Source organism: Callithrix jacchus, chromosome 8 (assembly GCF_049354715.1).
Source record: "Callithrix jacchus isolate 240 chromosome 8, calJac240_pri, whole genome shotgun sequence".
In the NCBI taxonomy this organism is placed as follows: Eukaryota; Metazoa; Chordata; class Mammalia; order Primates; family Cebidae; genus Callithrix; species Callithrix jacchus.
The window spans coordinates 56,068,897-56,095,651 of record NC_133509.1 but is presented as its reverse complement, the minus strand read 5'-3'; the positions used below and the strand labels follow the sequence as shown (position 1 = coordinate 56,095,651).

The following is a 26,755-nucleotide window of genomic DNA, read 5'->3' as shown; positions in this document are numbered from 1 at the left end:
TGTTTTGTTTTGTTTGAGACTGGAGTTTCGCTCTTGTTACCCAGGCTGGAGTGCAATGGCACGATCTTGGCTCACCACAACCTCCGCCTCCTGGGTTCAAGTAATTCTTCTGCCTCAACCTCCTGAGTAGCTGGGATTACAGGCACGCGCCACCATGCCCAGCTAATTTTTTGTATTTTTAGAAGAGACAGGGTTTCACCGTATTAACCAGGATGGTCTCGATCTCTTGACCTCATGATCCACCTGCCTCGGCCTCCCAAAGTGCTGGGATTACAGGTGTGAGCCACCACGCCTGGCTGATTCATTATTGTATCATAAGCAGTTCAGCATTTTTATACAGTCTTAATGAACATCCTTTATTTGCTATGTGGTAGATAAAATTTAAATGAATAGAGCCAAGATTCTCTGCCCTAATCCCCAGAATCTTGAATGTGATGCAATATTACTCTAGTGATTTTGTTGAATTCCATGGCACAGTTGACATTTTGTATTTTAATTTATTTTATTTTATTTTATTTTTTGAGATAGAGTCTTGCTCCCTTGCCCAGGCTGGAGTGCAGTGGCACGGTCTCGGCTTACTACAACCTCAGCCTCCTGGGTTCAAGCAATTCTCCTGCCTCAGCCTCTCTAGTGGCTTGGATTACAGGCACCCATCACCACATCTGGCTAAATTTTTTTGCAGTTTTAATAGAGACAGTGTTTCACTATGTTGGCCAGGCTGGTTTTGAACTCTGACCTTAAGTGATCCACCCAACTCTGCCTCCCAAACAGCTAGGATTACAGGTGTGAATCACAGTGCTCAACCAACAGTTGACTTTTTTAAAGGGAGATATCTATGTGCCTGATGACATGAGACCTTAAAAACACATGAACTTTGTCTGGAAGATGAAGGCAGAAAGATTCCAAGCATGAGAAGAACTTGACATGCGACTGCTGGTTTGAGGATGGTGGGAATCACATAAGAAGGAATGCAGATTGCCTTAAGGAGCTCAGAAATGCCCCCAGCCCAAAAACATTAAGAATATGGAAACTTCAGTCCCACATCTGCATGGACTAGAATTCTGACAATAATAAGAACTGGCTGGGCATGGTGGCTCACACCAGTAATCCCAGTACTGTGGAAGGCCAAGGCTAGCGGATCACTTGAGGTCAGGAGTTTGAGACCAGCCTGGTCAACAAGATGAACCTCGTCTCTACTAAAAATAGAAAAATTAGCCAGGCATGATGGCAGGCACCTGTGATCCCAGCTACTCAGGAGGCTGAGGCACAAGAATTGCTTGAACCCACGAGGCAGAGGTTGCAGTGAGCCAAGATCGTACTACTGCACTCCAGCCTCAGCAACAGAGCAAGACTCCATCTCTCAGAAATAAATAAATAAATAAACCCCTGTAATCCCAACTCAGGGAGCTGAGATCAGAGGATTGCTTGAGCTCAAGAGTTCAAAACCAGCCTGGGCAACATAGCAGAACCCTGTCTCTACAAAAAAAAAGTAGTAATAATTAGTCAGGTATGGTGGTGTGTGCCTATAGCCCTAGCTACTTGGTAGACTGAGGTGAGAGAATTGCCTGAGCCCAGGAGTTTGATCCCACAGTGACCTATGATCATGTCACTTCCCTCTAGCCTGGGCAACAGAGAAACACCTTGTCTCTAAATTTTAAAAAATTTATTAAAAATTTTAATAAATCTAATGAATTAACTTGGAAGAGGACTCTGAACTCCACTTGAGTACGCACCTAGCCAATGCCTTGACTTTACTGCGGTTATGACCTAAGCTTAGAACTTGCTTGGACTTATGACCTACAGAACCGTAAACTAATATATCAGTATTGTGGTGATTTGTTATGCAGCAATAGAAACTAAGACAACTTTAAAATATTCCATTGATCATAGCATTCATAATATCATTTGCATAATATTGTTTTCCCTAATTAATAATGCCACTATGTGAACAATTCATACTCACCAAGTCCAAAGCCCTTAAATCTCATTTCTATGGTTTCTTTGGTTTCCTTCTAAACTGGAAAAAAAACAAAACCTGATTTCTAGTCTATATTTATTTAAATGAGAGTTCAAAAAAAGTGAATCATCAGACAAAAGGAACATGAACATTTTAGAGGCCTGGATTCATATTGTCAAGATTGCTTTCAAACATGACTATGTCTGTTCAAATTCCATCTCAAATGTTCATTTTATAACTTAGAATGAAAAAGCACTCCTACCTCACCTGAAGAGAATTTTGTTTAATCCTTGACTTAAAAATATATGTATATATATGTAACATATGACTGATCATAAACCTATGTTAACTTGGAGCAGCCCTCACTTTTGATGTCCCAATAACCTACCATCTGAGCTTCTGCTCTCTGGTCAACTTTTTCTCACATGGAGGCAGCCGCACAACAATCATGTACTCCCTAAACCCAGCTGACAGCAGGCTGTAGCATTTAACGGATTTCATTAAAAAATTGGAAGAGAACATAAGGAAATTATAAAGTGAGAAAGGAAAATCTTAACATTTACTGTAGATCTGTATTGTGATTAATGCCTATTGACTACCTCTTGCCATAAAAACCCCCTCCTGGCCCTCCTGCCTCACCCAGATTCGCCACCAAATTGCTATGTTCACTCTTCTTTGCCATCTTCTATTGACTCCCCTGATTATGTTCATGCTCCCCAAGTCTAAAGCCCCTAAACTTCACTTCTAACCTGAGTTATAAACCTCCAAAATATGTTAAGATCATATTTATGTATTGAGGATGCACATAATGAAGATAGCCTTACATAATTAATCAAAATACTTAACATCTCTCTCTGAAGCATTTGCATTTGGATTTCCAAAGTTTAGAGTCTCCTTAAAGAAAATGAGTATCACAGGCCGAGCGCGGTGGCTCAAGCCTATAATCCCAGCACTTTGGGAGGCCGAGGCAGGTGGATCACGAGGTCAACAGATCGAGACCAACCTGGTCAACATGGTGAAACCCTATCTCTAATAAAATACAAAAAAATTAGCTGGGCATGGTGGCACGTGCCTGTAGTCCCAGCTACTCAGGAGGCTGAGGCAGGAGAATTGCCTGAACCCAGGAGGCGGAGGTTGCAGTGAGCCAAGATCGTGCCATTGCACTCCAGCCTGGGTAACAAGAGCGAAACCCCATCTCAAAAAAAAAAAAAAGAAAGAAAGAAAATTAGTATCACCGCAGTGATCCCTCCAGGGCAACAATCCACTCCAACGACAAACCCCATCTTACAGCTTTAGATCCACAAGATACAAATAGTGGTCAAGATTTCACCTTCAAAACAAGGGGAGAGAAATTCTGAATTCCAATACCAGAGGCCCTACCACACAAAGCTTAGTGAAAATTCAAGACTAGAGTTGAAATAACTAAACTTGAATAGAGCTTACTATGTGCCACTACTGCTCTCAGTAACACTAGATATAGCTCTAGATATAGATATAGCTAATATAAATAGAGAATCATAACTCACAACGGCCTTGTGACGTAGATACTCTTATTATTCTCACTTTATAGATAAGGAAATAAACAAAAATATAGTGACTAGCTGAAGACCATCCAACTAGAAACTAGCAAACTCAAATCCAGGCAGTCTGGTTCCAAAGTCCCCAGTCTTAACTTACAGCAGGCACACAGGAAATATGAATTTTGGTGCAGCTAAAAGAGCCCTCATAGTCACCGTGTCCCTCACAGCACAGAGGTAAGAGGCAGAGTCTTTCATCTGGAGCTTCTTCACAAGGAGGTAACTGTATCCTTTAGAGCGATTAAGGAATGAAGAAAAATGACCTCTCTCCTCCAAACCATTCAGAACATTGTAAGAAAGAAACGTGGGTGCTTTGCCGTCACGTTGCTGGTACCAGGACAGCCCGTTGAACCCAGTTGTCTGGTATGTGCAATTGATCTGGACAATGGCTCCCTCCATAGCTGTCACCTCCGTGGGCTGGCCAATGTTTTGTCCTGCAGTGCCTATGACAAGACGCATGACTGTTACTAGGGCGGCGCTCCTGGAAGCCCCATCATTATTAAAAATGTTGCCTCCATGTGGTCACAAAAGAACTGCCATTAAGGGGAGTTTCTTAGAAAGAAATGACAGCAAAGTAGCAGCAGCAATAGATATTACTTGATATCCAATAACAATTAGCATCACATAAAGAAAATATCTATCAAGAAAGACTCTTTTGTTACAAATGTCAAAAGTGGCAATCATTTAGCTGAAAGAAAATTGTTTTGAAAACTCCCAGCAGCATTTGCTATTAGAATGAGACTTACTTCCCATCTTCATGGAAACATAAAGAAGGAAACCTCCCCACATCTGCTGCAGAATACCACGAGCCTGGCACTGCATCCCCGGTTCCTGAGCCACTGGAGTCTGCAGAAGGTAAACACTTCATGTGGGTGAGGGAAGGAAGCTCAGTCTGGATGTAAAACCCAGTAGCATCTCAAGGGGAGGGCCCCTTTCTTGAAGGGATGACTTTCAATTTCCTTCTACAGGAGCAGATATAGGTTCTGTTACTACAGAAGTGTCTTCACATGAACATTTCCTACCAAGAAATTCACAGGTTTTAATCTGAGTGATTCTGGTGAAGATTGAAAAAGGATAATGTATAAAGAACAGAGAAGGCAAATAGGAATAACATAAGGTAAAGTATTCAATTTCCCATCATAAGTGTTTCTCTTCTCAAGACAGAAAAAACTGGAAACAAGGGTGTAATTAGAGGTGGGGTGTGTGTGTGTGTGTGTGTGTGTGTGTGTGTGTGTGTTGGTGGTGATAATAGTGGTGGTGTTTGTGACAATAAGTAAGAGACAGAGTTTCAACCATCTAAATTTATCTACCAACAGATGATCAGATATTAAAGTTCAAAAGAAACATGTAGGTCTGTATGTGTATGTATATGTATGAATATACAGGAAGAAATGAGAAAAAAGAAGCTATTAACAGTTACTGCTGGGCGTGGTGGCTCACACCTGTAATCCCAGCACTTTGGGAAGCCAAGGTTGGTGGATCACCTGAGGTCCAGAGTTCAAGATCAGCCTGACCAACATTGTAAAACCTCATCTCTATTAAAAATACAAAGTTAGCTGGCTGTGGTGGTGCATGCCTGTAATCCCAGCTACTTGGGAGGCTGGGGCAGGAGAATCACTTGAACCTGGGCAGCAGAAGTTGCAGTGAGCCAAGATCACACCATTGCACTCCAGCCTGGGTGACAAGAGCAAAACTCCATCTAAAAAAAAAAAAAAAAATTAGTCGCTTCAGAGGATTGAAATTAAAAGAAAATAGCGGAAATGTTAACCTTTTCTGGTATATCTCTGTTTTGTTTGACTTGAAATTTGTTACATAATAAACTGAGAATGTGGAAGAAAGAAAAAGAAGGAACAAAAAAGGAAGGAGGAAGACTAGGTGTAAAACAGAAAGGAAAACAGAAAGGAGGAAGAAACCTATGTTTCAAACTATTTCCCATTTGTTACAAAAGAAAGTTAATTCTTTTTGACACATAATTTTCCCAAACTAATGAATGTCTCACATATATCTTTACCAGAGTAATTTGTAACCCTCATGAACTCTCTGGATTTATTTCTATTTACTCCATACAGCAATTGAACTTTGTTTCAATAAAGATGATACTGACATCTTGTGGTGAAATGTAGCAGTGCAGCCTCACACACGCACAGGCACATGCACGCGCGCACACACACACACACACACACACACACACCCCTAACATTTTCTTACTTTAGAATTAAAAAGAAACTTAAAAATCATCCAGTCTTTGTCCAGCTCCATCATTTTACAGGGGAAGTTCTTGATACTCTTGAAGATTTTATTACACTGCAGGCTTTATATCTTCATTTATAGTCAATTTCCCAATGTTATTTAGATTAACATTAATTTTTTTTGAGAGAGACAGAGAGGGTTTCTCTCAGTTGCCCATGCTGGAGTGCAGTGGCAGGATCATGGCTCACTACAACCTCAACCTGCTGGGCTCAAGCGATCTTTCTGCCTCAGCCTCTCAGAGAGCTAGGATTACAGGCATGCAGCTAAATTTTTGTATTTTATTGTTGAGATGGGGTCTTGCTGTGTTGTACAGGCTGGTCTTGAACTCCTGGCCTCAAGTGATCCTCCGGTCTCAGCCTCCCAAATTGTTGGGATTACAGGCATGAGTCATTATGCCTGGCCCAATATTAAATTTGTGAAATGAATAAATGGATCTCTGAAGCTACTTGCCCCAGTATATGCAGGTCAATAGAGGACCAATTTGATGTCAGATCTACTCCGGGTAATTTTAAATGTTATATTTAAAATTATTTGATTAAAAAGTATTTGAAACTATAGCTTTTTCTTCTGCTCATAGTATTTAATATGTGTGGCACTTTTGACTATTAATATATTCAGAAGTACATATTGAGAATGTATTACATGCCAGGTACTATGCTAGTAGTGCTGGGGATTCTAAGCTAAGCGAAGCCCATATTCTAGTGAAGGGAGACAAACAGTAAACAAACAAGTAAATACAGTGTTTCAGATGGTGCCAAGTGCTAAGAGAAAAATAAAATAGGGAAGGGGAAGGAGAGGGTCAACAGAAACCTCACTGATTAGGTGATGCCTGAACAGAAACCTGAAGATGATTGGAATCCTGATGAATATTTAGGAAGGGAAGGGGATCAGTTGATATCTCATAAAACCTCTAAGAAATTAAAGATCATTTAAATAACATACAAATGAGGTCGTCCCCCCCACCACCACCACGCCACCCACCAGTTTCCTTTCCAGGGATCCTACTAGAAACATTTCCAGCTCTCTCTCAAAACAAAATAATGAGGATTTGGGGAGGAACGACTTCATTAGTGAAATACTTCAGAGCAGGGTTTCCCTCGAGGTTAGAATTTTTCTTCAAATCTCTTGGCAGTGTCTTTTTTTCTTCTAATCCAGAAAAAGCAACAGCTGATGGAAACTGACATAAAATATGACTGAATATATACAGAAGTCACACACGTCTAAGAGCCCCAAAAGCCAGGTGCTCTCCCAGGTTCTGAACACTTATTTGTCGGGCCAAACTCCTAAAGAAACAAAATGCTAAAGCCTTTCCAAAACAGATGTGGGAGCCTTTTATAGTAGGCGAGACTAATCTCTGAAGACCATTTCTCTATCCGCTGGACCGCTGCACTCAAGGACAGCCAGCCTCCTCCACAATTGTGCAGCTCTGTACATGTGAGTCTAAACTAATAGAAAAAGCAGCCCTGACACCAGTTCGGTTCAAAATAGGCTGCAGACTAATTTTGGAACTTTAAGACTTTCTGTTATTTTGTCCAAGTGTTAATTTAATCCATCTCTTTTCTTCGTCTTTTTCCTCAACTCTTTCCCAAACTGCTAGAATTAAGTTCCTTCTTTTCAAACTTGGGAATTTCTTTTTGCGTTGAGAAAACGACTCAAAAAAACCTCACAACACTATTTTCTTTCCATGTTCTCATTTTATTAGGGTGGTGATAAAGGGCAGAGTTGGGCAGTGATGCAGTCATAGGGATCATGGAGAACATGCTTCAGTGGTTGTGCAAACACAAAGAAAGGCTGGATTCATCATCTTTTCCTTCTCAGTGAAGAGCGTACTAAGTACTTTTTCTAAGCAAGGTCGTTTTTGTTTAACCTTTGGTAAAAGGAAAGAATGTGCTCTTGTTAATTCAATAAAATATGTCTAGGCCACCTCAAATTCTATCCATTTCCTCTACTCTGCCCTAGCTCTACCAGGATGTCTAACTCTGAATGAAGGATGACAGAAGGTGAAACTTCTTTTTGAAAGCAGTTGTGGGTTGGGTCTTGTCACAAAGGTAAACAGGAGTCCTTTGATCCTAATATATCCAATACAATGCTGGACCAGCCTTCACTCCTCATCTTCAGGATTTCATGACTGTTGAGTAGTAGTCCAGATCCCAAAGGTCACTTGTAGAAATCTAAACTTTCAAATTGCTGGATAGAGGCTTGCCCTTCTCAGCACCTCTCTAAATGGAAATACATTGCAAGAAATGTGCTCACATCAAACTAGCTTGATTTTGGCCAGGGTACAGGCATAGAAAGCAGCTTATCCTGTGATCCCATAATGCCACAGAGGTCCCTTGAAAGTGTTCTTGCCCCTCCCTTTCCTTATCTTCTCAATGCCACTCTTTCACCCCATTCCCAGAGTCTCTTCCTAGAGTTTCCGGGCTAATTGCTTTGTAAAAATATATTGTTTATTCTCTGATGTCACTGGGCTCTTATTTTCAGATGCTTTCTACATTGGACTTTAACTTTTTGTCATTTTCATGTGCTTTGATTTTTTTAAATTCTGATCTATCCAATTGGAGAATATCCAGTACAGTCTAAAACTTGGGAAATTTTAGAATATTTTGCTTATCTAATTAGCCCGGATAGATGTACTAAAGTTGCATTTAACTTTCTTTATCTTAAATATCCTAAGTTTCAAAAGCTAAAAAAGAGGAACAAACCTAAAATAAAATGACACAAAGCTAGAAGATAAGGGAGGGGGATAGGACGATCCACAAATGTGGCCTCTACATTCGTCATTTTTTTGGGGGGGGAGTGGGACAAGGTCTCAGCCTGCCACCCAGGAAGGAGTACAATGGTACCATCATGGCTCACTGCAGCCTTGACTTTCCAGGCTCCAGTGATCCTCCTGAGTATCTAGGACTGCAGGCGTGCACCACTATACCTGGCTAATTTTTAAAATTTTTTGAACTGACAGGGTCCCAATATGTTGCCCAGGCTGGTCTCAAAACTCCTGTGCTCAAGCGATTCTCCTGCCTCAACCTTCCAAAGTGATGGGATTACAGGCATTAGCCACCATGCTCAGCCTTTTGTCTCCTCTAAGCTGGTCCAAGACTGTTTGCCTCTCTTGCCAAGAAAGCCAATCCATCTGTAAACACAATGTTGCTCCAAAAATCTACCTTCTGGAAGTCTAAGCTATCTTCTTCTGAAGCCTCTGAACACCAAACCCCAAGTTAAAACCATCATTCTTGACCAAGTCTGCCTGGAAAGATAACCTGTCCTCAGACCCACCAGCTATAACACACTTTAGTTTCCTGCCTTCTCCCAGACAGGCACCCAGAACCTAGAAGGGTAAAAAGAGCTTTCTTTCAACAGGGAACCTGGGAGAAATGAAATCAAACTTATGCACAACAAAAGAGGGAAAATCAGACTGACAAAGTAGATAAATTAGGGAGAAACTTTTCACTACACATAAGTATGCATCATGGAAGTCCTTCAAATAATTGCCCCAGTGGTACAGTTCTATCTGATTTGAAATATAAAAATTTGATTTTCATAAAACATTTTATGAATATATAATTTGCCTAAGTAGAAGCACACTAGTTTATATGTCTGAATTGACAAAGAAAATTACTTTAACTCAAAATTAGTACTTTTTTGAACAATTTTAATCTCAATGCTTTCTATCTTTTCTCTATATTCTAACCACAGAAATAAGATTTAGTTTTCCCATCCGTTTTCAAATATATTGAAGTGTCCTCCTGAAACTCAGGCAATAAAAGCCTGATATTTCTTCATTCTTGGTGGGCAAAGGACAAATTTAACATTTTCCACAGATGTCAAAAAGTCAGATATATCCAGTATTATTATTATTACTACTAATAACTCTTGAATGTTAGCATATGAATTGTTACTTCGGAGAATACTTAAGATAAAATCTCTTTGGGGAATTTCTGATAGAGATTAAACAGTTAAACTTATTAATATTCACATGTTATTTATCAATAATCTATTGCCATTTTAATTGATTTCTGAAAATAGTCATTTGCATTACAAAGATACTTTGTGGTTAAATGAAAGATAAAAGCATCTGAAACCATACATAGAGTGAAAGTCTTTATCAAGCAACCTATTCAACAAAGAGTGAAACAAACACATTCCATCCGTCCATCTGATTCAGATACTTGAAAATCAGTAAAGGTCTTTAGAGAGAGTTGTTGTGTAATAGACTGCAATACACAGATATTACACACAAGCACACTAAAGTTCAAGTCCTGCATTAATCAATGATTTTATAACAAACAATAAAATTCCTCTGACTTCATCCCAAAAAATATCCAATCCCAGACCAATAAACCATATAAATCACCAAATAAATCTAAATGATAACAGGCATGAATGTTTCTTGGAGGTTTTTTTTATCATGAACTACACGTATATTACATTATGAATGAGATGGTCCCTTGACCTTAAAGTCCCAGCCAGGTGGGCACAAGGTTCAGACAAACAAGATCAAGCAGAGAAACAATGTATTCAGTCAGGGGGATTTGGCAACATCCATTCAATCTGCCTCAGTCATTCAGAAAACAATTACGTATTTGACACTTTTACCTGCTAGACAGATGACTACTAAGGGAGAAAAAAATAAGTTAGACAATGCAACATAGTGTATGTGCTCTGAAAAGTACATAAACTATTGTCCTCAGGAAGCAGGAAAGCCTTCTTAAAGAGAAGACACCCAAACTCAATCCTGAAAGAAAAGTGGGCACTACCTATGTAAAGGGAGCAGAAGAGGTAATGTGTGCATAAGCCCCAACTGAGAGCACGCTACTGTGAGAACCTTGGGGAGTGTCATGCATCCCAACAGTAAGAAGGAATTACGAGTGGTACAACAGGGACAAGAATACGGGCCAGACAAGGAATATTTTTGCATGCTATGGTGAGGAGATGAGATTTTAGCTGAGAAAAAGGGGACAATGATAGTAGGTGAAGAAAAAGTAGATGCAGTAATGTACGGTGTTTGTTCCACACTGTTCTGAGTCTACCTTAGCCCCTCTTTGGCAAACTCTTTGGAGTTTTCAGTACTTCTCTATCACTCACATGCGTCCTTCTTTCTTCATCTGGCAAATCCTACCTCTCAGTATCTCTCAATGGACAAGAGTTTCCACCCATCAAGAAACTAACCAGCCTCTGGAGGGCTTCTCCTATTAGGCAAACCTAAATAATTAATGGTGACACCACTTCCTCTTCTAAAAAACAATTTAACACTATCTTTTTATCTCATAACTCCTAGGCATCAATCATCCTACAAAAGCATTTCCTTACATCATTGTGCTGTGTTTCTCTTGTCAAACGTCACCATTCATCTTAGCAGACTACAAAAAGACATGGGAAAGACCAAAAACACATCACTGGATGCTGTGGTGACAGATTTCATTCTCCTGGGCTTGTCTCACCCCCCAAATCTAAGAAGCCTTCTCTTCCTGGTCTTCCTCCTCGTTTACATCCTGACTCAGCTGGGGAACCTGCTCATTCTGCTCACCGTGTGGGCTGACCCAAAGCTCCATGCTCGCCCCATGTACATTCTTCTGGGAGTGCTCTCATTCCTGGACATGTGGCTCTCCTCAGTCATTGTTCCTCGGCTTATGTTGGATTTCACTCCTGCCAATAAGACTGTCCCATTTGGCGGCTGTGTGGCTCAGCTGTATTTCTTTCACTTCCTGGGCAGCACCCAGTGCTTTCTCTACACCTTGATGGCCTATGACAGATACCTGGCAATATGTCAGCCCCTGCGCTACCCAGTGCTCATGAATGGGAGGTTATGCACAGTCCTTGTGGCTGGAGCTTGGGTTGCCGGCTCCATCCATGGGTCTATCCAGGCCACCCTGACCTTCCGCCTGCCCTACTGTGGGCCCAATAAGGTGGATTACTTTATCTGTGACATCCCTGCTGTATTGAGACTGGCCTGTGCTGACACAACTGTCAACGAGCTTGTGACCTTTGTGGACATCGGGGTAGTGGCCACCAGTTGCTTCATGTTAATTCTGCTCTCCTACGCCAACATAGTCCATGCCATCCTGAAGATACGCACTGCTGATGGGAGGCACCGGGCCTTCTCCACCTGTGGCTCCCACCTAACCGTGGTCACAGTCTACTATGTCCCCTGTATTTTCATCTACCTTAGGGCTGGCTCCAAGAGTCCCCTGGATGGGGTAGTGGCTGTGTTTTACACTGTTGTCACTCCATTACTGAACCCCCTCATCTACACACTGAGGAACCAGGAAGTGAAGTCTGCTCTGAAGAGGATAGCAGCAAGTCGAGGGACTGTGAATGAAAATAAGTAACTACATCTGCATCATCATCACTGCTACTGTCTTCAGCTACTGCTGCATGTGACAAATGTTCAATAAATAGATGTTAGTTTCAGCTGAAATGAATATAATTCTTTTTTTTTTTGAGACGGAGTCTAGGTCTGTCACCTAGGCTGGAGTGCAGTAGTGTGATCTCCGCTCACTACAACCTCCACCTCCCAGGTTCAAGCAGTTCTCCTGCCTCAGCCTCCTCAGTAGCTGGGATTATAAGCACCCACCACCACACCCAGCTATTTTTTTTTTTTTTTTTTTTTTTTTGGATTTTTCGTAGAGATGCGGTTTCACTGTGTTGGCCAGAGTGGTCTCGAACTCCTGACCTTGTAATCTACCCACATCAGCCTCCCAAAGTGCTGAGATTACAGGCATGAGCCACTGTGCCCAGCCTGAAATGAATACAATTCTACTAGGAAGAAACTTCTGGTACTATATTTAACCCCAAGAAATTATCCATAGCTGTTTTGTTTTACCCTTTTCTGACTCAGCTCTCAAGAGAAAGCACATGTTGACTCTGAGAAATTTATGCTTTCTTCTAAAAGGAGGGGAAATTATTCCAAGCAAATCTGGGGAAAACCAACATAATATGGTCCTACATTTATTTGCTTTGCTCCTAATTTCCCAAGCCTCTAGGCATTCAGAATTGCTTTGCTCACATCAAGGCAAATCCATCCTTCCAAGTACTTAGAATCTCTATGCAGTTCATCTGTGTTTCCTTTCAGCCCCTCACTTTCCTCCATATAGTAAATCACCAAATCCTGTTCACTCTGCCTCAGAAATGTCTCTCTGGCTTCTTAAGGGGTCTCCTTATCACCTCCACTTTCCTCCATACAACTACCAGAGTTTTCTTTCCAAAATGTTCAACTAAATATTTTATTTCCTGTGCTTATAAATATTTACTGGCTATCCACTGCATATAAATAAAGCCATACCTCTTAGCTTATATGGTCCTCAAGGCCAAAAACATTTATTATCTGCCGCTTTAGAGAGAAAATTTGCTTACCTCTTCTCTCGCCACTTTAACACAAATGTGGCTTGGAAGCTATAGAGACCTCCACAAAAGTTTGGTGATAAAAATAACAAAACTATACCACATTCAATGTGTTCTCTTACAACATGGACCATCTCTGGACATTTCAAGAAAGTTTGGGAAAAGATGTGACAACACAAGATGTAAGTCTAGAAGAAAATAAGTTAGACCAAACTCAAAGTATTCAAAGAAACAAGACCAAGAAACACTAAGAAAAATAACAGGCCAGGCATGGTGGCTTGCACCTGTAGTCCCAGCATTTTGGTAGGCAGATGCAGGAGGATCACCTGAGCCCAGGAGTTCAAGACTAGCCTGAGCAATCTAATGAGACCTCACCTCTATAAAAAATTTAAAAATTAGTCAGGTGTGGTAGTGTGTGCTTATAGACCCAACCTCTTGGGAGGCTGTGGTGGGAGAATTGCTTGAGCCTAGGAGGATGAGGCTGCAGTGAGCCGTGATCATGTCACTGCACTCCATCCGGAGCAACAGAGCAAGACCCTGTCTCAAAAAATAAATAAATAAAATTGTAAAATTAAAAAAGAAAAATCAGGCCAGGCATGGTGGCTCACACCTGTAATCCCAGCACTTTGGGAAGCCGAGGCAGGCAGATCGCCTTAGGTCAGGAGTTCAAGACCAGCCTGACCAACATGAAGAAACCCTTTCTCTACTAAAACTACAAAATTAACCAAGTGTAGTGGCACATGCCTGTAATCCCAGCTACTCGGGAGGCTGAGGCAAGAGAATCACTTGAACCCAAGAGGTGGAGGTTATGGTAAGCCAAAATCGTGCCATTGTACTCCAGCCTGGGCAACAAGAGTGAAACTCTGTCTCTAAATAAATAAATGAAAAATTACTGCTCAGGGACCTTGACTTAAAACATTAGAGATGACAGTTGGATCAGATGACCTCTAATGTCTCTCCAACTCTGAAATTCTATGTTTCTTCTAGTCTATGAAGATCTATGTTAGCACCTGGTAATTCAAAGAGTGAATTTCATAAAATGTGAATGCACCAATTAAAAAAAATCTCTTGACAAGTAACAACCATGTTAGCTTTTCTTTTTCTCTTTTTTTCCAAATTTATTTTGGAACAGAAAGAGAACCACAGATCTGAAGATTTCAACAAGATCTGTTAAGCCCCATGGACTTTGTCCCACCTGCTGTTACAAAATTGGAAAAAGCTAGAAACCCAGGGAGTCTCCTAGGAAACAAACTATGGATATTCGTCTTGTCTATCACAGGAGTGCTATTACAATATTCCCCAAGCTAAAAGTCTCACACATAGAAACTGACTCTGAGGGAAATAAAAAGAAGTAGTAGAACACAGGAGAGACCAACCTTAGCAGTTACCTTCAGAAAGAGCCACAGCTCTTTCCCCATTCATAAGGAAGCTGAAAGTGGATATCTACAAATAAGCAAGCAAATAATAAATTAAGTTTCCATAGTTTGACCCTTTTCTTTGATCCAGCCAAAAGTAATTAGTTGGGTCTTCCGCCACAAGCTCTTCACAATAATCTCTGCTGACCTTATGAGATATTCAAGTTTCTTTAGGAATAGATTTTTATCCTTTCTCTCAGATTGCAAGAGGAATTGTTGATGGATGCTGACACCTCCAGGTAAGAGTACTCTCCTCCTCTCCAAATACACCTGTCATTATTCTAATCCCATTTTTCAGAGATAAATGTGAAATCCAAACATTGTTTAAGGGGTTTCTCTATTCTGAGTCACTTCATCTCTCAACGTTCTTCCTTGTTTAGTTACTCAGTATAGTTCTCTTTCTGCTGTCACAAAAATTTTATTTACTGTTCTGCTCATCATATGACTCTGCAACTATCATTTAGCCTTTTTATAAATAGTGGCTAATAGGCCGGGTATGATGGCTCACATCTGTAATCCCACCACTTTGGGACGCCGAGACCGGCAGATTGCCTGAGGTTAGGAGTTCAAGACCAGCCTAATTAATATGGTGAAACCCCGTCTCTACTAAAAATACAAAAATTATCTGGGTGTGGTGCTGCATGCCTGTAATCTCAGCTACTCAGGAGGCTGAGGCAGGAGAATCGCTTGAATCTGAGAGACAGAGGTTGCACTGAGCCGAGATGGCGCCACCGTATTCCAGCCTGAGCAACAGAGCCAGACTCCATCTCAAAAAAAAAAAAAAAACTGGCGAATAGTAGGATAACACTATTTCCCCCAGGCCTTCAATTGGCTACATTTTTCTTCAAAGCTATTCTCCATTAAAGGTTCATTTACTGCCTGGTTCTAATACCAACCAGACTAGGAAGAACATCTTGGAGTTCTGCGGTGGTGCCACCCTTGCTCTGTTCTTTTGGTCCTCTCCAGATTCCTTCTACCACCTATAAGACAAGTTCTCTGCCAAAATTTGAAAAATGAATGTGAGTAAAGCTATAATATGATTTCTTTGTTGGCAAATATTTTAAACAGACAATTCAAACTTGTTGCTAAGAAGAGTTTTACATTTTAATGGAAACTCTTTCTCATGTCTCACAATTTAATAACTCAAACTTTTCTTATATATATATTTGTTCCAATATTATTCATCTTTAGATTTTTTTTTTTTTTAATATAAAGACGGGGTTTCACCATGTTGGTCAGGCTGGTCTTGAACTCCCGACCTCAGGTGATCCACCCGCCTAGACCTCCAAAGTGTTTGGATTACAGGCATGAGCCACTACGCCCAGCCTTATTGTTTATTTTATATGTGTTACTGTGAAATTCATAAAAAAGGCAATCAATTATATTAGCTTTCTACATATTTGAAATGCTTTCTATAAATAAAAAAGTGTGCTTTGAGTTGGCTTTTAGAAAATAATAAAATTTTTAAAGTTTTCTTCATGGCCATTTGAAAGATGAGTTAGGGATACAGTTTGGGACCAGAATTAAGTAATGGGGTTAAGCATGTGCCCTTTGCCTCATTAGAAAAGGTGCCTAATCTTTTTGGTTGATCAAAATTATACAATTATATTTAGTTGTGGTCTCTTAATATTTCTCATATATTTTTCAAACATTCTTGTACCAAATGATCTTTATTTTATTTATTTATTTACTTTTTCTTTTTTTTTTTTTTGAGATGGAGTCTTGCTCTGTTACCCAAGCTGTAGTGCTGTGGCAGAATCTCGGCTCACTGCCTTCTCCGCCTCCCAGGTTCAAGTGATTCTCCTGCCTCAGTCTCCTGAGTAGCTGGGATTACAGGTCCATGCCACTATGCCTAGCTGATTTTTGTGTTTTAGTAGAGAGATGGAGTTTCACCACATTGGTTGGTCTCAAACTCCTGACCTCAGGTGATCCACCCACCTCAGCCTCCCAAAGTGCTCGGATTACAGGTGTGAGCCACTGCGCTTGGCCTTTAGATGGCCTTTAATATTTGATATCAGATGAAAGAGAATTCAAAAACACGTTTCATCAGTACCTTCAAAGACTAAGTATCTGTGAAACAGAAACACTACTAAGCCCTGGGGCTTTTTTTTTTTTTTTTTTTTTTTTTTTTTTCTGAGACAGAGTTTTGTTCTTGTTGCCCAGGCTGGAGTACAATGGTGCTATCTCAGCTCACTGCAACCTCACCTCCCAGCTTCAAGTGATTCTTCTGCGTCAGCTTCCGGAGTAGCCGGGATTACAGGCATGTGCCACCGTGCCTGTCTAATTTTGTATTTTCAATACAGACAGGAGTTTCTCCATATTGGTTAGGCTGGTCTTGAACTCCCAACCTCAGGTGATCCACCAGCCTCGGCCTCCCAAAGTGCTAGGATTACAGGGTAAGCCACCACGCTAGCCTCCGTCAGGCTTTTTTAAGAAACACTCAGTGTGATAGACTGTCAGACATTGAAAGAAGTTGGGCAATTTCATGAATTCATGGTAACAAAATTTCAGTCTAGTTTGATTTTAGAACTTGCTCTTAGTGCTACTGCGTCTCAATTCTGAAGTAGGGTAGTAACACCAGTTTAGAGTCCTTGACAGAATGAGCCGTAAGAGTCTTTAAATTGTTATTCAGTTCACATGATTTACTACATTATTTTGATTTGGTTACTTCTGGGAAGAAATTTTCAGTAAAATGTAGAAAGACTGCTGGACTAGAAACAGTAAGATCTGCTTGGAGTCCTTACGCCAGCATTATACAGCTGTGAGACTCCTCTGTCATTTAACCTTTAAGGATTATAAGAACCCTACATAGGTGCAAAATGCCATCATTATTCTATGACTTTTTGTCACTCTGGTCCACTGAGGTTTCATCGATGCCATGTTTCCTTCTCCTTGGGCTCTCGTTCTCTCTCTCTCTCTCTCTCTCTCTCTCTCTCTCTCTCTCTCTCTCTCTCTCTCTCTCTCTCTCTCTCCTCTCCTCTCCTCTCCTCTCCTTCTCTTTCTCTCTTTCTCTTTTTATTTTTGAAAGCATTTAAGTAAAGTGTCTCGGAGCCACATATGGGATTTTAATGAACCAGAGAGAACACAGAAGGGTGGTTACCTAGCAAATACCAAGCTTTCTCCTTGGAGGTTGATGATAATGGCAGTGACACAGAGAGAAAGGTCATAACAGATTAGAGGTAAAGGGAAGTTTCCTGTTAATATTTCTAATTTAATGAGGAGAAGAAAGTGAAACTAGAGAAACAAAAAGAGGTAACTCGGATGAAATCACACCCAATAAAGATACTCGGTATTACAAATAAAATTGCATTCCTTCCTCTCATTCCTCCCATTAAGATGGTTCTAAAATCTAAGGACAAAGTTGGAAAATACTGTTTTCTCTGGTTGAATAAAACAAGAATTATCATGCTATGGGTGGACTGTCATTCCCTATCAATGGAAAATTTTCGAAAAGAAATAACACCTTTTAGAGAGTAAATCATAGAATATTCTCCAAAGCAAACAAGAAAACAATATGAAAAATAAATTAGGGAAAAATAATTAAGGAACTCCTAAAAGTCAGGAAAGTGTTGAAAAGAGAAAATGGAAACAACTAAGGCAATCTACAAAAGATAGAAAATCAGGAAGAAAATAATAATTAGAATAAAACTTTGTTAATGTATCTTCGTTACTGCCCAAGGGAAAAAGATAACTGTATTTGAAGGGAAAATTGAAGTACTCCCTTAGATAAAGATGCTGTGTGATTTACTAGGTGTAATTCATTGCAACCTAAATTAAGCGTGCTTCATGAAATTCCCTGTGCTGTAATTCAAAACTCAGAAATACACATTCGATTCCTAATTTGATTTCCAGGGACCTTGATAGTATTAATAAGTGGGTGCCCTGGATAGTAGACACACCATTTCAGTCATGGGAGCAAGATCTCCCACTGTAAAGTAATAAATTATTTGTTTGGGTTTTTTTGTTTGTTTGTTTTTGTTTGTTTTTGAGACGGAGTTTCGCTCCTGTTACCCAGGCTGGAGTGCAATGGCGCGATCTTTGCTCACCACAACCTCCGCCTCCTGGGTTCAGGCAATTCTCCTCCCTCGGCCTCCTGAGTAGTTGGGATTACAGGCACACACCACCATGCCCAGCTAATTTTTTGTATTTTTAGTAGAGACGGGGTTTCACCATGTTGACCAGGATGGTCTCGATCTCTTGACCCCATGATCCACCCGCCTCGGCCTCCCAAAGTGCTGGGATTATTGTTTGGTTTTTAAGTCATTCTCTCAGGTACTTGAATAGTGTCAACTGATTTCCCACAGCCTGATTCCCCCGGACAGACCTAACCAAATCAGGCTTCTAAATGGGAACACTTTAACATCAGACCTCACTGACCCCAGAAAACTGTAGCATCCCATGATACCCAGACCAGAGCAGCCTCCTGAACTCCTTCAGCCTAGGACTACCATTGTGAACTGCCATGAATTTCACAAGGATCCTATGTGGGAACTTGAGCCTCTGTACTTTCTGAAATCAAGGAATGTGGGGAGGAGGCCAACATCTGTAGCTCTTGCATCTGGAAGAGGATTGTGGTCAGCTTTTAGAAGTTCAACCATCACTGTGTTCCCGTGACTATAATGTTTAAAACTAAAGAATTTATAAATTGCATTTTATTTGCTTGAAAGAGGATGAAAGGGCATGGGGTGTCAGTATTTACTGCTTCTTTTTTTAAGTTTCATAACAGAGATGGTTAAATGATGGGAGCTAAGCTCTGAAAAGGCTTGGGTACAGCAGTTTTAAAGCTAAGTGTTTAATATAAAGCCTATTGAATATAACTATCCCTGTTTTTTTGTCTTGTTTTGTTTTGTTTTGTTTTTGTTTGTTTGTTTTTGTTTGGCTCTGCCCCCCTCACCTCTATCCCTTGTTTTTCACTATTTGCCAAAATTGGGTCCACAGTCTCATTCCACAACCTCATAGCCCCAGTGAAGAAACTGAAACCCAGAAGAGTTGGCTTTTTTGTGTGTTATATGTGTTTTTATTTTGAGACAGGGTCTCTCACTCTGTCACCCAGGCTAGAGTGCAGTGATGCAATCAGCTCACCTTGACTTTCTGGGCTCAAGTAATCCTTCCTTCCACCTCAGTCTTACAAAATACTAGGATTATAGGTATGAGCCACTGCACCCAGTCCCAGAGGAGCTTTGAGACTCGCTCAGAACCAAGAAGTGAGCTAATGACTACATCCACTATGACGGCAAGCAGACGATGGAGATCCATTATAATGTTTACATCTGTGGCTCTCAGCCAGCAACAGGACCATCTCTCTATGATGACTTACTTCTTCATGAGGGTTGCCAGTTCCCTGCTCTCCACAGTCCCCTGACCCAAGGCAGAATGCTGCCCTGCTCAGGAGTGAAGGTAGAGGGAATCATTAATCAGAAAGCTCCTGACATTCACCATTAATCTTACTCTCCTCCTTCTGAGTGGGTGGAAATCAGTCCAGGGAAAAAAAATCAACCAACCAATTCCATTTCTTTGACATCTCACATCAAGTCATGAGTATTTTTCAGTAAAAATTTTCATTGAGCCTATTTTATTTAAACTTTTATTTTCATAAATAATAACTATACATATTTGTGGTGCACAATGTGATGTTCTAATAGATGTATATACACTGTAGAATGATTATATCAAACTAACATATTCATCACCTCACATACTTGTCATTTTTTGTAGTAAGAACATTTAAAATCTACTTTTAGCAATTTGAGGTATATATTATTGTTAACTATAGTCACTGTGCTGTTCAACAGATCCTGAAAACTTATACTGGAACTTTGTACTTATTTTTTTTTTTTTTTTTTTTTTTTGAGACAGAGTCTCACTCTGTCACTCAGGCTGGAGTGCAGTGCTACAATCTTGGCTCACTGCAACCTCTGCCTCCTGAGCTCAAGCAACTCTCCCACCTTAGCCTCCTGAGCAGCTCGGATTACAGGTGCATGCCACCAGACTGGTCTAATTTTTGTATTTTTAGTAAAGACAGGGTTTTACCATGTTGGCCAGGCTGGTCTCAAACTCATGACCTCAAGTGATCTGCTTGCCTTGGCCTCCCAAAGCACTGGAATTACAGGCATGAACCACTGCAGTCAGCTGAAACTTTGTACCTTTTGATCAACATCTCTGTATTCCCCAACCCCATTCCCATCCCTGGCTTTTAGTAACGAGCACTCTCTTTTCTACTTTTGTAAGTTCAATTTTTTTAGATTCCACATATAACAGAGATCATGCAATATTGTCTTTCCATGCCTGGCTTATTTTGCTTAATATAATCTCCTCCAAGTTCATTTATGTTGTCATAAATGACAGAATTTCCTTCTTTTCTAGGACTGAATAGTATTCTGTTGAATATATATGACATTTTTCAGACAAATGTAGAACTTTCCCCATTTTGTTCTAGTAGTATGTTAATTTCAGGTCTTATGTTTAAGTCTTTAATTCATTTTGAGTTGATTTTTGCTAATGGTATGAGATAAAGGTTCAATTTCATTTTCTGTATATGAATATCCAGTTTGCCCAACAGCATTTATTGAAGAGACTGTCCTTTCCCCATTGTGGAACAAATAACCAAAGCAATCTTGCACACACACACACAAAAAGCTGCAGGCATAATATCATCTTACCTTAAAATATATTATAAAGTTATAGTTATCAAAACAGCATGGCACTGACATAAAAACAAACACAACACATCAACCAATGATAGAATCCAGAGCCCAGAAGTCAGTCTACCCATTTAAGGTCAATTCATTTTCAAAAAAGGTGCCAAGCCATGAGTTTGGATATCTAAAAATTATAGGACTAGAAGGAATTTTAAAAGGTCATTATTCCAACTTTTTGTTTGTTTGTTTTAACTTTTTTTTTTTTGAGACGGAGTTTCACCCTTGTTACCCAGGCTGAAGTGCAATGGCGCGATCTTGGCTCACCACAACCTCCGCCTCCTGGGTTCAGGCAATTCTCCTGCCTCAGTCTCCTAAGTAGCTGGGATTACAGGCACGCACCACCATGCCCAGCTAATTTTTTGTATTTTTAGTAGAGATGGGGTTTCACCATGTTGACCAGGATGGTCTCGATCTCTTGACCTCGTGATCCACCCACCTCAGTCTCCCAAAGTGCTGGGATTACAGGCGTGAGCCACCGTGCCCAGCCCAACTATTTTTATTTACAGAAAACAGTATACATTTAACCCAGTTTTGTGGCAAGTTCTTTAGCCTTTGCCTTTTTGAGCTTGGCGATGTGAACCACAGACTTGGGACCCAGGACATTGCCTCTCCAGTGACGGTGGATCTCATTGTATCTGTCATTGTAATTGGTGCAGATAGCTTCCACCAGCTTAGCCAAAGCACCTTTGTCTTCTGAACTAATGTGTGTGAAGGTGACAGTGGTGCAGGTCTTCCTGTGGACTAGATGTCCCAGTCTTGCCTTCCCCTTGATAATGCAGTAAGGGACTCCCATTTTATGACACAAGGCAGGCAAGAAGACAACGAGCTCAATGGGATTCACATCATGAGCAATCAGCACCAGCTGAGCTTTCTTGTTCTCCACCAAGGTGGTGACGGTTTTGACTCCTGCTTGAAGGACAGGTGGTCTCAATGGGGACGTCCCCTTTGCCAGACGCTTTCTTCTTGGCCCAGGCCAACAACCTCTGCTTTTTGTCTTGCTTCATCACCAGTCTGTACTTGTGGGCCAGCTTAAGCTGCTGAGTAGCTGTTTGGCAGTCCAGGGCCTGGGTGAACTGGTTAATTGCGGGAGGCACTTTAAGCCGCTTACAGAGGATGGCTCTCTGCCGCTGCGACCTGATGTAGTGGGGCCACTTCACAAAGCGGGTGAGGTGTCTTTTGGGCTGGATGTCCTGTCCAATGCCAAAATTTTTAGGCCTTTCCTCGCATAGTGGATTCACCACTTTCTTGGCCTCCTGCTTCTTCACGACAGCAGGGGCCAGAGCCACCTTCTTCCCCTTGGCCTTCTTTCCTTTAGGCATCTTGAGCAGTGGGAAGAGAGAGCCCAACTTTTTTTTTTGACAGAGTCTCACTCTTTTGCCCAGATTGTGATCTCAGCTCAATGAAACCTCCACCCACTGGATTCAAGTGATTCTCCTTACTTAGTCTCTTGAGTAGCTGGGATTATAGGTACCCACCACCACATCTGGCTAATTTTTGTATTTTTAGTAGAAACAGGGTTTCTCCATGTTGACCAGGCTAATCTCGAACTCTTGACCTTAGGTGATCCACCTGCCTCGATCTCCAGAGTGCTAAGAGTACAGGCATGAGCTACCACGCCCGGCCTCCAACCCTTTTCTTTAGGTTAAGATATGCCAATCAAGCCGAATGTGGTGGCTCTTGCCGGTAATCCCAACACTTTGGGAAACCAAGGCAGGTGGAGCACTTGAGGCCAGGAGTTCAAGACCAGACTGGACAACATGAACTTCTGAGAACTTGGAAAATAGATCTGCACAGCATCAAGCATTGTCACACATAAAAATTTTGATTAGCCATTTAATCAAAATTCTATTTCATTCTTTATACAGAAATGGGTTTCTGCATTTCCTTTCTGCATATTCCCCCCCATCCTATATGTTTATGTCCTGGCAGAGATAAGAGTGAGCCATTGGCCTCTGGAAGATTCTGAGCTGGCAGAGAACCTAATGAAACAAATACCTTTTCTCACATAGGCCATGTTTCCAGGAAATCATGGCCTGTACTAATACAACAGTCATTGATTATTTTCCAAAGGTTGTTGGAAAAAGTGCTCTGGGTACGGATCCCTAGATGCAAACTTTTTCATAAATGTTCAGGGAGTAAATCGTTGATGTTTTCCATTCATCTCTGTCACAGTAGCTCCAAAACAGTTGCAGACAGTATGTAGGTAAATGAGCAAGGCTGTGTTCCAATAGCATCTTGTTTACAAAACACCTGTCAGAGAACATTGTTTCTCCCTACTTGTCATCTTTCCACATAAGAAAGAAACTTCTGCTGGGTGCAGTGGCTCACACCTGTAATCCCAGCACTTTGGGAGGCCAAGGTGGGTGGATCGCCTGAGGTCAGGAGTTTGAGACCAGTCTGACCAACATGGAGACACCCCACCTCTACTAAAAATACAAAATTAGCCAGGCATGGTGGCACATGCCTATTCTCCCAGCTACTTAGGAGGCTAAGGCAGGAGAATCACTTGAACCTGGGAGGCAGAGGTTGCAGTGAGCCAAGATTGTGCCATTGCACTCCGGCCTGGGCAACAAGAGCGAAACTTCATCTCAAAAAAGAAAGAAAGAAATCTCTCTGTCCTTTCTCCTAGTTTTTACAGTCTCTTTTTCTAGTTCTCCCTCACTTGCTTCCCACCTCTTTGTTAATTCTTGTTTTGTCCATTCTCCAGGTAAAAGTGTCTGGGAGATGGAAAAGGTCAACAACACACTGTTGACTGCATTTATCCTGACAGGAATTCCTTATCCACTCAGGCTAAGGACATTCTTTTTTGTGTTCTTTTTGCTAATCTACATCCTGACTCAGCTGGGAAACATGCTTATTTTAATCACTATCTGGGCAGACCCAAGGCTCCATGCCCGCCCCATGTACATCTTTCTTGGTGTTCTCTCAGTCATTGATATGGGCATCTCCTCCGTCATCGTCCCTCGCCTCATAATGAACTTCACTTTAGGCATCAAACCCATCCCATTTGGCGGCTGTGTTGCTCAACTCTATTTCTATCACTTCCTGGGCAGCACTCAGTGCTTCCTCTACACGCTGATGGCCTATGACAGGTACCTGGCAATATGTCAGCCTCTGCACTACCTTGTGCTCATGACTGCTAAGCTGAGTGCCTTGCTTGCAGCCGGAGCCTGGGTGGCAGGATCCATCCATGGGGCTCTCCAGGCCATCCTAACCTTCCACCTGCCCTACTGTGGGCCCAATCACGTGGATTACTTCTTCTGTGACATTCCTGCAGTGTTGAGACTGGCCTGTGCTGACACGACAGTCAACGAGCTGGTGACCCTTGTGGACATTGGGGTGGTAGTTGCCAGTTGCTTCTCCCTGATCCTCCTCTCCTACATACAAATCATTCAGGCCATCTTGAGAATCCATACAGCTGAAGGGCGGCGCCGGGCTTTTTCAACCTGTGGAGCCCATGTAACTGTGGTCACTGTGTACTATGTACCCTGTGCCTTCATCTACCTGAGGCCTGAAACCAACAGCCCCCTGGATGGGGCAGCTGCCCTATTCCCCACAGCCATTACTCCTTTCCTCAACCCTCTTATCTACACCCTACGGAACCAAGAGGTGAAGCTGGCCCTGAAAAGAATGCTCAGAGGCCCAAGAACTAAGAGTGAGGTTTGAAAGTGTCTTTCTCCCACTAGGAAAGCTGCCACATTTAGAATTTATTATAATGTTTAGACTTCGGTGACATTTTTTTCTTCTTGCTTTTTCTCTTTTATAGAGCCATATCATATCAATGCAAAATCAAACACAGTTTAAGGTAAAATATTAACTTTCTAACAGTGCCTTAGTATCCTCTCAAGATAGCCCAAGATATGGCTACAAGAGTAGAGAATGAGACCAAATTCTCACAAACTAAACCCCATTAAACAATCCAGAAGAAATACTGCAATATTGTGTTTTCAAATGTCTGGATGATAAATTCCCCCACACCAAAACATAAGTTCAATATGATATTTCCCACTGAAAGAAAAGAGGGCCATTGATCAGGGCACTGGGATAATTTGTTCAAGACAGTATTTCATAGCAATTTAGATTTGTGAGGTTGACAACGTTTCACTGAGTTGGCCAAGGCCTAATAAATATGAACAACTTTGGTGCAAATATCTCTGGTTTCAACTCCTTCACACCTCCAATCTCATTGTTATGCTTCTGCTTTCTAAATTGGATGGTTGCTTTGTCCATGTGATGAAATCATGTGATCTATATGCAAAGTCTCTTGGAGATGGTAGATAGTCAAGTCTGATCACATGAATGTTCAAACTTGGGGCTTAACCTGAAGAACTCACACATTTTCCTAATTTATGTAGGAGACAGAAAATTAACCATTCTCCCTTGGATAAAACCTGATCCACACGATTTCTTGATACTTTGTCCAGAGAACAGACAATACTCTAAGTATCAACTTCCTCAAACTAGAATATTATTTTTTAAATATCTTTTTTTTTTACAGTGAATATGTATTTTATTTAGTCATTTTGCTTACAATTGGAGCTCTGGGAATTCAAAATTAACATCCTTGCCCATGAGCTTCTTATAGACGCCAGAAAAAGTTTCAACCTTGTGTTCCACATTGTTCTGCTGTACTTTGTCCAAATGAACCTTTATGAGCCAGCTGCCATCCAGATTCACACGGATTCTCCTGCCCACAATTTCCCTTGGGAAAACCAAGTCCTCAAGGATTGCATCATGCACATCTGTCAGAGTATGGCTCTTGGGATGCTTTTGCTTTTTTTTTTTTTTTTTACCTGTAAGAAATTCACTTTATTTATTTTTTGTTTTGTTTTTTTGGAGACAGAGTCTCACTCTATCCCCCAGACTAAAGTGCAGTGGTGTAATCTCAGCTCACTGCAACCTTCGCCTCTTGGGTTCAAGCAATTCTCCTGCCTCATCCTCCCAAGTAGCTGAGATTATAGGCATGTACCACCACACCCACCTAATTTTTGTATTTTTAGTAGAGATGGGGTTTCACCATGTTGCCAGGCTGGTCTTGAACTCTGGGATTATAACTGTGAGCCACCGTGCCCAGCTAAAAATTTACTTTAAGTATAACAATACAGGCAGGTTGAAAGTAAAAGGATATCCAGACATGGTAGCTCACACCTATAATCCTAGCACTTTGGGAGGCCAAAGTGGGCAGATCGTGAGCCCAGGAATTTGAGACCAGCCTGGGCAACATAACCAAACCCTCTCTCTACAAAAAAACACAAAAGAATTAGCCATGTGTGGTGGCACAAGCCTGTGAGCCCAGCCGGCTACTTGGAAGGATCACCTGAACCTGGGAGGCAGAAGTTGTAGTGAGCCAAGATTGCACCACTGCACTCCAGCCTGGGCAACAGTGAAACCCAGTTAAAAAAAAAAAAATAGGCCGGACGTGGTAGCTCATGCCTGTAATCCTAGCACTTTGGGAGGCCAAGGTGGGCGGATCACCTGAGGTCAGGAGTTCAAAACCAGCCTGCCCATCTTGGTGAAACC

General features: G+C 41.3%; 2 protein-coding genes and 1 pseudogene across 2 annotated transcripts; 2 read left to right on the top strand and 1 right to left on the bottom strand.

Annotated features, from left to right (window-relative positions):
* The first annotated feature begins 11,058 nt into the window (after positions 1–11,058).
* OR10G2 (olfactory receptor family 10 subfamily G member 2) lies at positions 11,059–12,162 on the top strand. The gene has a single exon (XM_017977469.5). It carries the CDS (start codon positions 11,154–11,156, stop codon positions 12,108–12,110), a length of 957 nt encoding a protein of 318 aa, XP_017832958.5. The 5' UTR covers positions 11,059–11,153; the 3' UTR covers positions 12,111–12,162.
* A 9,512-nt stretch (positions 12,163–21,674) lies between these two features.
* LOC100410123 (large ribosomal subunit protein eL8 pseudogene) lies at positions 21,675–22,554 on the bottom strand (annotated as a pseudogene).
* Positions 22,555–23,916: 1,362 nt separating this feature from the next.
* OR10G3 (olfactory receptor family 10 subfamily G member 3) lies at positions 23,917–25,401 on the top strand. Its single transcript, XM_002753780.6, has one exon. It carries the CDS (start codon positions 23,960–23,962, stop codon positions 24,899–24,901), a length of 942 nt encoding a protein of 313 aa, XP_002753826.3. The 5' UTR covers positions 23,917–23,959; the 3' UTR covers positions 24,902–25,401.
* The last annotated feature ends 1,354 nt before the right edge of the window (positions 25,402–26,755 follow it).